The sequence below is a fragment of the Hyla sarda genome, chromosome 3 (genome assembly GCF_029499605.1).
Source record: "Hyla sarda isolate aHylSar1 chromosome 3, aHylSar1.hap1, whole genome shotgun sequence".
Taxonomy (NCBI): Eukaryota; Metazoa; Chordata; class Amphibia; order Anura; family Hylidae; genus Hyla; species Hyla sarda.
Genome location: NC_079191.1, coordinates 311576703 through 311592486, shown reverse-complemented (window position 1 = coordinate 311592486; position 15784 = coordinate 311576703). Strand labels below are relative to the sequence as shown.

General features: G+C 42.7%; 1 protein-coding gene across 7 annotated transcripts in view; it reads right to left on the bottom strand.

Annotated features, from left to right (window-relative positions):
• The window catches only part of TIAM2 (TIAM Rac1 associated GEF 2), a 488869-nt gene that overhangs the window by 155576 nt on the left and 317509 nt on the right, over positions 1–15784 (bottom strand). For all 7 annotated transcript variants that reach the window (XM_056567049.1, XM_056567046.1, XM_056567048.1 and 4 more), the window contains 2 exons: positions 15437–15583; positions 14804–14875 (listed from right to left, as the gene is read on the bottom strand). In XM_056567049.1, coding sequence (XP_056423024.1) covers positions 14804–14875; positions 15437–15583 — 219 coding nt within the window. The remainder of the gene's footprint in view (positions 1–14803; positions 14876–15436; positions 15584–15784) is intronic.

Genomic DNA, 15784 nt, shown 5'->3' with positions numbered 1-15784 from the left:
GATACAAATCTTCTTCCAAAAGGAGCCAGAATTCTAAAAGGTACAGTATCTATAATAACAGAGCACACAAATATAACAAACCTAGAGCAGCAGCAGGCACAGTTTACAAGCCTATTACAATGCTCTGTCAACAAGCTCCACTCCGTTATGACAGCTGTTTTAGTACTAATCCCCCCTTACAGACACAAGCTTGCACAGAAAATAGTTCTCTATTGCAGACTAGCAATCCAGAACAAATGTGGTATGCTGGTTATTCCTGGCAGCTCTAAGTACAAAGCCACCCTTTTAGTCTAGGGGGATCTCGCTGTCTACTCATGGTAATCAGGGTGGCTTACTTTAACTCACACTGTAAAGCCAAACCCAATCTGCTGAAAAATGTTGGCCTGGTTTAACAGCTTGCTTCCAAGGAATTTTGGAAAGGAAGACTCTTATAATAGCATTAGTTTCACATGCTAATAACCACTATCAGCCTGGCTGCGGCTCTTAATTTCATTGCATGTAGTGGTCCCTGATCCATTGTAGGCACAAGTGGACTATATTAATAATAGTGTGCACATAGGATGCTAAATTACAGCGTTAATTATGTTTCCATACAAAGACAGCTAGGTAGTAATGTTTAAGCCTCAAACAGACTTCAGTTGTCATTTTCTAGATGCTTTATAATACCTGGATTGTGACTGGTTGCCTTATATGTAAATACTGTATATTCAAATATAGGATCAGACTAAGGATATTAATACTTATGCTCATTGAATGATGGTTTGGGTCATGAACACCTTTTCACTGAATTATGTTTATTGTACATTTGCTTTCTAAATTCTCTGCATAAAAAATTCCATAGACATTATAAGTAATTTATTTATCTCTCCTAAATGTGTAAAGAATGCCTTTGAGTGGGCATTTTCCATTTTCTTAGCATTAGAGACAGCAGCAGGGAGGGGGTTGTATATAGCAGCTTCGATTGTGGACAGTGGGGAGAGCATACATGAAGGACAGCTTACACAAGCTGTATTTAGGGAGGAAAACACATAATCTAAGTATAGTGTGGAGAGAGCAGAGCATACACAGCAAACTGTAGACTCCTGAAACACCTCACATTTACTATTAATCAGTGGAAGGACCCACATGAGAATTTGACCCTAAGAGCTGTTTCTGAAAATAAAGGAATAAGAACTGCAGAATAAGGCTTAGTGAACATTTTTTTTATCTCAAGGTAATAACGTGTATCAATCATTGTTTAGCCTGTGTTCCATAGTGTCAAATACCAAATAAGTTAAGGACCTTCTCTCATGAGAACCCTCTTTTTCCACTAAGTTTGCTAAATAAATAGTCACTAAATGGGGGCGTGTCCCCGACAGTTTTGAAAAATCCCAACATATTTTTAGGATGTTATTTACCTTGGAGGTTAAATAACTTATTCATTTTATAGTATGCCAGTGAGTCAATATCAATTATGTTTAGTTTATTTCCTTAATTGTATTACATTCTGCAGTGCACAGGACAAAAAAGCAAGGGGCACCCTTCCTTAAAGCATTATTTTAATTTAAATATTAAGTGCCCAATCCCTTTAATTTCAAAAGAGTTCTAGTAGGTCTGTTCTCCATAAAAATATATCGCACAGCATTCTATTGCTTTGCAGCACTGGGGTCCATGTTTTGAATTAAACTAAAGCCTTTATGTTAGCCTATGCTTTGTGGATTTCCTCCTACACTCCTAAACATACTGATAGGTTAATTGTGCCTAATGCATATGTGTGTGTGTGTGTGCGCAATGTGTGAGTCATTGCATTTATTGTACAGCACTGGGGAATATATGTAGCTGCTAATAGTGTATAATGAAAATCTCTGCCATATAATGATTGGGAGTGAAGAAAGAGGATCAATGTGGAATTATAGGTTGGACTTTATGAATCCGTGTCTTTTTTTAACCTTTTACTCTATTTAGCTATGTAAATAAGTATTCATTCACTCACTGTGGAAAAATCACACTGTGTGAACACAGCCTTAAAATGTTAATGGTTCCAACAAATTTATGTCACTCTGCCTTTTGTAAGGGTTAAATTAATCTCCCATTTGCAGATGTCCATTAACATTGCTACATTTCAGCAAGCAAAAACTGTTTTCTTTATTTTTTTTTCAGATTTGAAAGTTTTATTAGTTTTCAATAAAAATAACATACACATAGAAATTTAAACAGTGCAAGGACATGTCCATGTACAAACATAGGTATCAACAAGGTAACAGAAGTAGGCAGATACCCAACAGGGTCTAAATTATGTAAACGCATGTGAGAAATAATCTCTTCTGGTAGCGGATCTCAATATGGCTTACCACAGCTGACAGAAATGCTAAAACAGACTAAAGGTAACCAGAGATTAAAGGTAGTGAAGCAGGGAAGAAAGAGAAAAAAAGAGGGGGAAGACAAGACCGGACGTCACAAAAAAAACTTAGGAGCACGACAAACAAAAAAGGAGAAAACCAATACAATGGACAGGAGTGGGTTGGAAAGGACATCAAGGAGAAAGGAGGCAGGTCTAGGGTAAAATCAGGGAGCCACTGAGGACCCAGAGGTTAATAGAGCCCGATAATCGGGAGTTGACTGCAAAGAAGACCAATCAAACCATATTTTTGTGTAGCAATTTCCTCCATATGCTGGAAGTAATTGGAACTTCCGTTAGCCATTCCGCAACAGTGGGAGGTGCAGACGCTTTCCATTTGCGAGGGATCACCGACATAGCTGCTGCAGAAAATAACGCAAGAGGGACTTCCTATAGGAAGAGGCAGAAATGTCAAACATACACAGCAGAGTCGCTTCAGGTTAGTCCGGAACAGTTACACTGGTGACCCTAGCGAGAAAGGATCTTATAGTTCCTTTCTTGAGATCTGCTAGCTATAACAAACTTATGGGAGAGAAGAAACATTTTTGCCACTGCGCCGGGATGAACTGAGCATGATGCTCCGCCTTCCAAGCGGTGCAGAACGAGGGTAAAATAGAAGTGTAGCGAGATTGCAATAGTCTATACAGAAAGCCAATAGTATGAGGAGGCAAAGTAGGTGTAAGGCAGAGCTGTTCAAAAGGAGTCAACTCACGGTGCAAGCGGTTCGAGCGAGCCACCAAGGAGTAGAAATGCCGTAACCGAATGTATTCAAAAGGACCACGGGGATGGGGAGTACTATCAGGGCGGATGTCGGAAAGTGGGAGCAGGCCGTCGGATGAAATCACACAGAATAAACGTTGTGGGTTAGACTTTACATTCCCCCCCCCCCCCCAGAAAGCAACAGGAGGCAAAAATCCAGGTGGTCAGTGATGGGCAGCATGGGACCAGTGGGATCTACTAAAGACCCTCTAGAGGGAGAGCAATGAAGAGCCGAAAACATCTGTCGGGTGCTGAACGATAGAAGGGGCAAGGAGGGCTGGGGTGGAGGCCAAGACCAGGGGAGCCCAGCCAAAGAAAGGGGTGAGACATTGTGTGTGATACACACTCAAAGTTTAGAGGTAGAATTAAGCATAATATCAAGCAGACTGCCATATGGCATGGCAGCCATATAGTATACAGTGACCCCCCGACCTATGATGGCCCCGACATACGATAATTTCAACATGCGATGGCCTCTCAGAGGCCATCGCATGTTGAAGGCAGCATCAACATACAATGCTTTTGTATGTCAGGGCCATTGCATAAACGGCTATCCGGCATCACAGATTGCTTCAGCTGCGGCCGGATAGCCGTTTATGGTGCTCCTCTTCGGGATTCCCTGCATCGCCGGCGCTCTCCATCGTCGTCATCACGTCGCTGCGCACGCCATCCCGTCATCCAATAGGAGCGGCGTGCGTAGTGACGTGATGGCGGCGACGTAGGAGCGACGATCCCGGAGAAGTAGAGACGTCCGGAGTGCCGGGGACACGGCGACAGCGATGGAGGGCGACATCCAGGGCAGCGGTGACGAGTGGTGACGGTCCGGAGCGACGAGGACAGGTAAGTACAACTTCCTATACTTTACATTGCACGGATCCCTCAACATACGATGGTTTCAACAAACGATGGTTCATTTGGAACGGATTACCATCGTATGTTGAGGGACCACTGTATGCAATCAGGTAGGCACACACTCCCAGCCTCCTTCGGGCAAATAAGTGTCTCCCACCGAATCTAAGGCCGACCTGACGCCCAGACAAAAGAGCTGAAACGCCCCTGTAGAGCCCGCCAAAACGGTGTAGGAATGCGGATCAGTAATGTTTGTAGTAAATAAAGTAGTTAAGGCAACAGAGTAATCTTAAGTATATTTGTCCTACCAAACCAGTAAAAAAAAAATTTGTGCCACAATTGCAGGAGTGCCTCGAACAGAGATAGTAAGGGGGAGAAGTTACAATGATCCAGGTAGATAAGGTCCGGTAAAAGAGGACCTAAGTGGAGACCAATTAATTTGGCAAAGATCTTAAGATCCACACTTAACAATGAGATAGGTCTGTAGCTAGGATCTTTGCCCGGTTTAGGGAGGATCGCAACATGTGCAAGGGTGATCTGTTGAGGAAAAGGAGTTTCCGGAGAAACCTCATTAAAGGCATCCAACAATAGAGGGGCAAAGTGTTCAGCAAACGCTTATAAAAAGCTGTGGTAAAGCCGTCTGGGCCCGGACTCTTGCCCCCTGGTAGAGAAGCAATAATAGCCAGGACCAGGGAAAACAAAGCCTACAGGGAATCAAGTTGATCCTCTGGGATACGAGGGGTATCATGTAGGGGGAAAGAGTCCGGGCAAGGGCAGGGGAGGTAGAAGGAAGGCTATACAGAGCGGCATAATAATCAAGAAACACAGTGGCGATAGTAGGAGTAGTGCATACAACTGAGCCAGAAGGGGTGTTAATAAAGGGGATATAAGTGTTCCTTGAGCGCCCTGGCCAACATTCGCCCACTCTTATTACCCAATGCATAAAATTTACAAAAACAGTTTTCTAAGGGCTCTTGATAGTATTACAGATTTAAGGAGAAATAAAACTCTTAGTTAGACTTCAGTCCAGAATATTTTCAGGCTTAAACAGTTTTACGTCATTGCCCAAAAAGAAAATCAACTTAAAAATGATAAACTGAAGAATGTGACTAGGAATATCATATGTTTTCAGACAAGGTTTATTTCTCAGACATCCTATAAAAGGCTTCAGCCTGTAACACTAAACACATGGTGCTTTCAGTTACATGATGTAATGGACATTCCTGACATAACACTGATGGTTTTTGTGTCCTCAAAGCACAAATATGCATTATTTCTTTTACCCTAAACTGGAATATGAAAACACCTGCGTTTTTATCCATTCCCTACTAAAAAGCAGTGGTCTCCAACTTGCCTGGTGGAGAAGTCAGGTTATAGAACCACAGAGATCCACAGATGTCAAGTTCAAAAGGGTTTTCCTATGAAAATTACTGCCAGACAATCAGTGTGCACAGTTTACTAGTAAGGCTCTTGTGAATCAGGCATCACTTTGCAGCCAATCAAAGGGCACCTTATTACTGAAGAGCATGTACTGATCGGCTGTTTGATATCGATTCTCTGGAGTATAGGACAAGCTACATTTCCTCTACCTTCCTTGAAACGTACTGCCAAAATTATTCACTACCTTCAAGCAGCTATTTCTAACCTGCTTTTATAAGTAATATACCTTTTTATTTAAAAAAATATATATATTTCTACCATTTTGTAGCCTCAGTTGCCATGATTCCCTGAGTACAGATGATCAAAGCCCCTATATCTCATGTATGGGGAGGGGAATTGCAAAAAAGTAAAAACACTGCTGAAACCAGGGCCCCCAAGGCTACAACATGACATTAAAAAACACAGTTTTTTGGACTCACCATATTTCTTCTTTAATATTACTTTTATTTTGATTTGGCTATTTGGAGGCTTCTGAACCAATTACTAGTTAGTTATATATAGAGTTAAGGTCTCTAATTAACAGTTTTTAAAATAAATCAGAAGACCACAGTTTAAGTTAAAATTTGTTAAGTATCATTATTATATGACAATTATTATAAAGCTGATAAAATGAACGTATTAAGACGTAATACGCAATAGACCTCAACCTTCGGTTTTCTTTCATCTATTCCACATGGTGTCAGCTGCTCAAAATCTGGGTCCAACTGTTGTTCTGAACACTGTGTACAATACAATTAATTCCATCGGAATATTTTACTCAAAAGATTTCCTGGAAGAACATTACTCACAGATTTCAATATGATAACAATATATTTCATGCAGACATCATTGCCCTAGGATGAAATTTCTGCATTTTGCTACGAGAGAAGAAAGCTGCATTCACATTCTCTACTATTTTAGTAACAACAGTTATATATACAACTAGCATTATACTCGTTACTTTTAAAAAATGTGAGCCAACAGCATTGTGAAATCAGCTCTATCTTGTGATACAATATTACAAATCTTATTGATTTTTTTGACTGGGTGACTAAAATATTAGATTGCGGAGGGGCAGCAGAAATCGCATATCTAGATTTTAGTAAGGCTTTTGACACGGTCCCACACAGAAGACTTATCAATAAACTGCAGTCATTGAGCTTGGACTCCCATATTGTTGAGTGGATTAAGCAGTGGATGACTGACAGACAACAGAGGGTTAGTGGGGTACCTCAGGGATCTGTACTGGGAACAATTTTGTTTAATATCTTCATTAGTGATATCGCAAAAGGTCTCGATGGTAAGGTATGTCTTATTGCTGATGACACAAAGATATGTAACAGGGTTGATGTTCCTGGAGGGATACACCAAATGGAAAAGGATTTAGGCAAACTAGAAGAATGGTCAGAACTCTGGCAACTGAAATTTAATGTGGATAAGTGCAAGATAATGCACCTGGGGCATAAAAACCCTCGGGCAGAATATAGAATATTTGACACAGTCCTGACCTCAGTATCTGAGGACAGGGATTTAGGAGTAATTATTTCAGAAGACTTAAAGGTAGGGAGTGCAATAGAGCAGCAGGAAATGCTAGCAGAATGCTTGGATGTATACAGAGAGGTATAAGCACTAGAAAGAGAGAAGTGCTCATGCCGCTGTACTGAAAACTGGTGAGGCCTCACTTGGAGCATTGTGCACAGTACTGGACACCGAGGGGGAGATTTATCAAAACCTGTGGAGAGGAAAAGTTGCCCAGTTCCCCATAGCAACCAATCAGATTGCTTCTTTAATTCTTAACAAGACCTGTGAAAAATGAAAGATGCAATCTGATTGGTTGCTATGGGCAACTGGGCAACTTTGCCTCTCCACAGGTTTTGAAAAATCTCCCCTCGTATCTCCAGAAGGATATAGATACTCTAGAGAGAGTTCAGAGAAGAGCTACGAAACTAGTACATGGATTGTAGGATCAAACTTACCAGGAATAGTTAAAGGACCATAAAATGTATGGCTTGAAAGAAAGAAGAGGCAGAGGGGATATGATAGAGACTTTTAAATACATAAAGGGAATCAACACGGTAAAGGAGGAGACCATATTTGAAAGAAGAAAAACTACCACAAGAGGACATGGTTTTAAATTAGAGGGGCAAAGGTTTAAAACTAATATCAGGAAGTTTTACTAATGATAGGATTCAGATTATTGGGCAGACTAGATGGGCCAAATGGTTCTTATCTGCTGACACATTCTATGTTTCTATGAAACAGTTTATCAATACCCAAAAGTCTATCCGACGGGTGTAGGCTACAGTAGTAAAAAAACAGTTGAGAGCAATTTGGTATTCATTTGCCATTAGCTAACACAAATCCTCATGTAATTACATAAGATATCTGGAGATTACCTATATTTCTAGGATTAGAAATAATAATTAGAATATAATGTGTTTATATCACAGTATAGTGTGGGAAAATTATTTTTTATTTGGATGGCTAAATCTCAAGCTCCATTCACAGCTGCGTTGGAGGCTCCATCTGGAGTGACTGTTGTCACGGATCGGCAGGCTGGAGGTGGATCCTCTGTGTCAGAGAGGGTTTGGCGAGGACCGTGTCGGTGGACCGGTTCTAAGTAGCTACTGGTTTTCACCAGAGCCCGCCGCAAAGCGGGATGGTCTTGCAGCGGCGGTAGCAACCAGGTCGTATGCACCGGCAACGGCTCAACCTCTCTGACTGCTGAGATAGGCATGGTACAAGGGATAAGGCAAGAGCAAGGTCGGACGTAGCAGAAGGTCAGGGCAGGCAGCAAGGATCGTAGTCAGGGGCAACGGCAGGAGGTCTGGAACACAGGCTAGGAACACACAAGGGAACGCTTTCACTAGGCACAAGGGCAACAAGATCCGGCAAGGGAGTGCAGGGGAAGTGAGGTATAAGTAGGGAGTGCACAGGTGGAAACTAATCAAGCTAATTGGGAAGATTGGGCCAGGCACCATCATTGGTGCACTGGCCCTTTAAATCTAGAGAGCTGGCGCGCGCGCGCCCTAGAGAGCGGAGCCGCGCGCGCCAGAGCATGACAGCCGGGGACCGGGACAGGTAAGTGACTTGGGACGCGATTCGCGAGCGGGCGCGTCCCGCTGTGCGAATCGCATCCCCGACGGCCATGTCAGTGCAGCGCTCCCGGTCAGCGGGACTGACCGGGGCGCTGCAGGGAGAGACGCCGTGAGCGCTCCGGGGAGGAGCGGGGACCCGGAGCGCTCGGCGTAACAACTGTCCCATAAGAAAAAATTAGCCATGCTGGACACTGTTACTCAACTTGTCATAGATACTGCATATGAGTGTTGTGGCTTCCATTATAAGCAAGTCAAATTCCAGCTACTTTCCAATATGATACCTAAGTTGTCTATAAATATTTGGTCTGTTAATGTGAGGGGCTTCAATACTTCTGGGAAAATGTCCTAAATTACTTTTGCTAAGCACAAAAAAAAAATCCATGTTCTGCTTTTACCGGAAACTCATTTCAAAACAGATCATGTTCCGAGTATGCATACTACAATTATTAGTTGCACAGTACCATGCCAGGCTTAAAGTCAAGGGGTGCCTACATTGCTACCCATTGCTCTATTTTATATACAGTACTGCATACTTTGACTAGTTCTATTGGCAGGCATGCCATTCTGAAGTTTTGTATTTTTGATAAGGTGTATACTGTTGCCAATGTCTACCAGCCTAATTTATGATATCCTCACTTTCATGTAAGGCATGCTTATTTTGGGGGGATGACTTCAATATGATAATGGATCCTTCCCTGGACTCCTCTACTGACAAGTCCTAAGTCCTGTTGGCATCGCTGCAACAAAACTCGTCCTGCAAGGATTAGGGCTACTGGGATTCTCTCTGATTTCATTTATATTCATAATGGCACCAGGCAGTACCCCCTGGATGAGCAGTCCAGAAGGAACATCTGGATACTGCAAAATGGCAGAATCCAGACTTATGGGGAATTTAGGATAGACAGGAGCACTACAGGTAAGCCTTTTATGTCGACGATTCACTTTACATTTTCCCCTGAGGTGTTTGCCTTCTATCATGTGGAAATGTTATTGTTTTGGGGATCTAAGTAATTTTAAGATAAATCTGTCCAAGTTAAAGGATTTGAATGTCTCTTTTTTACTTATCACTCCCGTCATACAGCCCCATCTTTCTTCCCTTCTATTGGCAATTTTGGGATTTTTCACCAAGAAAGGATGCAAGTATCGACAAAAATTTACCACCATGTTAAAGTAGAATATGTCACGAAAAAACAATCTCGGAATCAGAATGATAACTAAAAGCATTTCAGAGTTATTAATGTTTAAAGTGACAGTACACTACACTCGCATGTTCTTGCAGACCCAATTTTTTAATTTTTACAAGGGGTAAAAGGAGAAAATGTATACTTATATTTGTAGCCCAATTTCTCTCGAGTAAGCACATACCTCATATGTCTATGTAAAGTGTTTGGCGGGCGCAGTAGAGGGCTCAGAAGCGAAGGAGCGACAAGGGGATTTTGGAGAGTACGTTTTTTTGAAATGGTTTTTGGGGGGCATGTTGCATTTAGGAAGCCCCTATGGTGCCAGGACAGCAAAAAAAAACCCACATGGCATACCATTTTGGAAACTAGACATCTTGGGGAACGTAACAAGGAATAAAGTGAGCCTTAATACCCCATAGGTGTTTCACGACTTTTGCATATGTAAAAAAATAAAAATACAATTTCACTAAAATGTGTGTTTCCCCCCAAATTTCAAATTTTTGCAAGGGTTAATAGCAGAAAATACCCCCCAAAATTTGTCACCCCGTCTCTTCTGAGTATGGAGGTTTACCATAAGTTGACCTGAAGTGCACTACGGGCGAACTACAATGCTCAGAAGAGAAGGAGTCATATTTGGCTTTTTGAGAGCAAATTTTGCTCGGGGGGCATGTCGCATTTAGGAAGCCCATATGGTGCCAGGACAGCAAAATAACCCCCACATGGCATACCATTTTGGAAACTAGACCACTTGAGGAACGTAATAAGGCGTAAAGTGAGCATTTACCCCCCACTGGTGTCTGTCAGATTTTTGGAACAGTGGGCTGTACAAAATTTTTAATTTGCACAGCCCACTGTTCCAGAGATCTGTCAGACACCTGTGGGGTGTAAATTCTCACTGCACCCCTCATTACATTCCGTGAGGGGTGTAGTTTCCGAAATGGGGTCATATGTGGTTTTTTTTTTGCGTTTGTCAAAACCGCTGTAACAATCAGCCACCCCTGTGCAAATCACCTCAAATGTACATGGCGCACTCTCCCTTCTGGGCCTTGTTGTTTGCCCCCAGACATCTTTGCGCCCACATATGGGGTATCTCCGTAGTCGGGAGAAATTGCATTACAAATTTTGGGGGGCTTTTTTCCCCTTTACCTCTTGTCAAAATGAAAAGTATAGGGCAACACCAGCATGTTAGTGTAAAAACATTTTTTTTTTTACACTAACATGCTGGTGTAGACCCCAACTTCACCTTTTCATAAGGGGTGAAAGGAGAAAAATTTGATAGGCAATTTCTCCCGAGTACGGCGATACCCCATATGTGACCCTATACTGTTGCCTTGAAATACGACAGGGCTCCGAAGTGAGAGCGCCATGCGCATTTGAGGCCTGAATTATGGATTTGCATAGGGGTGGACATAGGGGTATTCTACGCCAGTGATTCCCAAACAAGGTGCCTCCAGCTGTTGCAAAACTCCCAGCATGCTTGGACAGTCAACGGCTGTCCGGCAATACTGGGAGTTGTTGTTTTGCAACAGCTGGAGGCTCCATTTTGGAAAGAGTGGCGTACCAGACGTTTTTCATTTTTATTGGGGAGGGGGGCTGTGTAGGGGTATGTGTATATGAAGTGTTTTTTACTTTTTATTTTATTTTGTGTTAGTGTAGTGTAGTGTAGTGTTTTTAGGGTACAGTCACAGGGGCGGGGGATTACAGCGAGTTTCCCGCTGCGAGTTTGAGCTGCCGCGCAGAATTTGCTGCATTGAAAACTTGCAGCCTGATACTCACTGTAAGCCCCCTGCCCATGTGAATGTACCCTGTACATTCACAGGGGGGGGGGGGGCCTCCAGCTGTTGCAAAACTACAACTCCCAGCATGCACAGTCTATCAGCTAGAGGCACACGGGTTGGGAAACACTGAGTTAGGAAACAGATAATGTTTCCCAACCAGTGTGCCTCCAGCTGTTGCAAAACCACAACTCCCAAACATTCTCAGGCATGCTGGGAGTAGTAGTTCGGCAACATCTTTAGAGCCAGATGTTGCCAAACTACAACTCCCAGCATGCTTGGAGTTGTAGTTTTGCAACATCTGGAGGACTACAGTTTGCAGACGACTAATACAGTGGTTTCCAATCTGTGCCCTTCCAGATGTTGCAAAACTACAACTCCCAGTATGCCAAAACTGTCCAGGCATGCTGGGAGTTGTAGTTCTGCAACACCTGAAGGGCCAGATGTTACAGAACTCCCAGCATGCCTGGACAGTAAGGGCATGCTGAGGATGTGTAGTTTTGCAACATCTGGAAGGGCACAGTGGTCCCAAAACTGTGGACCTCCAGAAGTTGCAAAACTGCAACTCCCAGCATGCCCAGACGCCAAGGGCTGTCTGGGCATGCTGGGAGTTGTAGTATACAGGGTCCCAATACAGAAATGCATGTCGCTTTACGGCGACGTGCATTGCTGTAAAGGGCCCGACCGCGGCTGAAGATCCACTCACCTGTCGCCGCCGCCGTCTTCATCGCCGGGATCCGGGTCTTCAGGGACGAGGTAAGTACCGGGGCCGGGCCCCAGCACTCCCCCGTCCCCCCCGCCGCATCCTCCGGTCTTCCTCCCGTCCTCTCCGGACTTCCAGGGGCCGGGCAGGGAGGGAGGAAGTAACCCCCCCCCCCCCCCCCCCCCTGCGATTGGTCGGTTAACTAATCGACGGATCGCAAGGGATAGGAGGAGGTATACTTTAGCATGGTCCTGGCTGTCTGTGACAGCCGGGATCATGCAAAATTACCGGGCGGTCGGGTCCCAGAGACCCGATCAGCCCGGTATCGCCGCAGATCGCAAGGGCGATTTCCCTCGCATGGCCCCCCTCGGCGTTTGCCCTGGGTGCCTGCTGAAGCATTTCAGCAGGCATCCGGTTCCGATCTCTGCCCGGCGCGCGGCAGGGACCGGAGAACGCCAGGACGTACGGGGACGTCCTGGGTCCTTAAAGCCCAGGGTGCGGGGACGTCCCCGTACGTCCTGGGTCCTCAAGAGGTTAAGGGGTTAAAGGGGTATTCCAGGCAAAACCTTTTTTTTATATATATCAACTGGCTCCAGAAAGTTAAACAGATTTGTAAATTACTTCTATTAAAAAATCTTCATCCTTCCAATAGTTATTAGCTTCTGAAGTTTTCTGTCTAACTGCTCAATTATGATGTCACATCCCGGGAGCTGTGCATGATGGGAGAATATCCCCCTAGGAACTGCACAGCTCCTGGGACGTGAGTCATCAGCGAGCAGTTAAACAGAAAACAACAACTCAACTTCAGAAGCTAATAACTATTGGAAGGATTAAGATTTTTTAATAGAAGTAATTTACAAATCTGTTTAACTTTCCGGAGCCAGTTGATATATGAAAAAAGTTTTGGCCTGGAATACCCCTTTAATAACTCTGGGATGCTTTTACTTTTCATTCTGCTTCCGAGATTGTTTTTTCGTGACATATTCTACTTTATGTTAGTGGTAAAATTTAGTCGATACTTGCATCATTTCTTGGTGAAAAATTCCCAAATTTGATGAAAATTATAAGGAATATCAGCAGTCATCCCGGTCCGGTCCCCAACCGGCATGGGCATATGCACGGGATGCCTGCTGATAGATATCAGCAGTCATCCTGGTCTCGTCCCCAACCGGCTAGAGGTGGGGACCGGAATTCCCACGGGCGTATGCATACGCCCCACGTCCTTAGGGACTCGGGATGCCGGGCGTATGCATACGCCCTACGTCCTTAAGAGGTTAACTACTCTCACTAAACGTAATTTTCTGAGGGGGTTGCGGCAGGCCTTCCTCATTTCAAATTGTTTTATGATGCAGCTATGATGGGGAGAGTACTGGATTGGGCACATAGTAAGGAAGAATTATGAGTCCACACTGAAAGGTCTCTCTCCACTGGGCCTTGACCAATAGCATTTCCTTGATTTCTAAAGCAAATAAATAACTGTTTGTCAGATGTTTTTCTATTGAGATACAATTGGTATTTTTACAGTACTTTTGACATGAATGTTGCTATGTTGGATGTCAATAAAAATAGATTATACGTAAGCACAAGTCAAAATGCAGAGGCAAACAGAGCCCAACTGGTGAACCAATGATCGCCAACAACATTTAACCTATAAAAGAAAACACACAGACAGTACGGATAAGAGCAGGACAAAAGGAGTGGGGGGCAACAAAGTGGAATAAGCAATATGACCATGAAGAAGATTGGAATAAGAAAGGTGGTTAATCTGAAACTGGTGTGCCTGGGCATCCAAATCCAGATGTGAAAAATGAAGCGTACAAAGTGGAAGTATAACAGTTGACATCAATAAGGGGGGGGGGGGAGCAGCTAGCAATTCTTCCATATGTTGAATATATGTTATCTCAGCAAACCACTCCACAGACTTTCATTGCCTTTTTTTTTTTAACAACAATTAAAGACCATTGCTAAGCAGAATGTCTAGTTAAGGACATACTACAACTTAAGTTCTAATAGATTGTTTAAATGAAAAAAAACTCAAAATTGTTTAAATGAAAAAAAAAAACTCAAAATGAAAAAAAAAAGAAAAAAAAAGGAAAATGTATATGTCCTTCTACTTCAACCAACAATGACAGTGTGGTGTCTATAATTTTATGACAAGTTATTGCAGATAAAACTGATTTTGACTGCAATATGGGGGAGATTCATCAAAAACTGTGGAGAGGAAGAGTGGTACAGTTGCCCATGGTAACCAATCAGATTGCTCTTTCATTTTTAAAGAGACATGTGAAAAATGAAAGAAGAAATCTGATTGGTTCCCATGGGATACTGCACCACTCTACCTCTGCACAGTTTTTGATAAATCTCCCCAAATATCTCTCTAGGATGACAACTGTGTAAGCAAAATAGGTAAGGGAAAAATGCCAGAAAATCATGCCAAACAGACAGTTAAAACAATAAAAGAATATGTAAGAGCATAAAACACCAGGCCCTCAAGTCACAGGATTCTAGGATATATTCACATGAACTATTTTCATTTTTGCCATAGGGCCCCCCTCTCCTCAATGCACCAATTGCTGTTATTTAAATGCCATTACTAATACTTATCATTAAAATAGACTTTGATGTATTTTAGAAAGAATTACCTCATTGGAGCCACTCAAATTAGGTGGAATCTGTGCCCCAGAGCCTGACTGGCTTCCATTGGTATCAAAAACCTAAATACAATGATAGAATTTACATGAGAATAATTCAAAAACGGAAAGTAAAAATAAGCAATGTATGTGCTATATATATATATATAATTCTGCTTGGCTGCAGCATCATATTTGTCCAAGCTAAAGCACAGGCATGGACAAAGTCCAGCAAGTGAAGGTGGGACTAGCAAGACTCGGTAGACTCAGGGAGGAAGCTAAGTCATGCAGAGTGAGGACACGTCTTCCAAAGCACAGAATGAGAAACTAAGTGAGCAACAGATAGAATGAATTTGTGAGAGAAATATAGGTGGTAGTCACATAAAATTATATGTATATGATCAGGATTAGGTACTGAGTAACATATAACATTTTAGGGTTTTTTGTGGGATACTCTTTAAATGTATATTATGGGACTCTTGTTCTGTTTAAAATCATTTTTAACTCTTCAGGATTTTTTCCCCTAACACGATGGAGCAATTGTCTTCTGTCAGTATTGTTTGCCTTCCTCTGCATCACACATGCAGGATAATAGATTAAATGATACAGGTTGTTTTTTATAACCTTGCCGTCCAATGACTTTACCTGAGTTATTGAAGGCCGTTTCTCTTTTCCCCTCCTTGCAAGGGTATCCAGCCCTTTAAGGGAAGAAAACAAACTCTTCTTGATCTGCACTTTATGCAATAGAGAAAACGTCCGTTTCCGTAATGCAGATTCGTCCCGAGAGCAAATCTTAAAAAGAGTAATAAAGGACAGAAAAAGGTCAGTTAAAATTTTTACACTAAACACAAACAATGAATTAAGATAAAGGAGGTTACCCATGATTAGAAAAATAGAGGTGTTTTATTCTAGAAACAGTGCTACTCTTGTCATTTGTGTGTGTGTGTGTGTGTGTGTTTGTGTGGTTCTGAAGCTCAGTTCTATTAGTTCTGA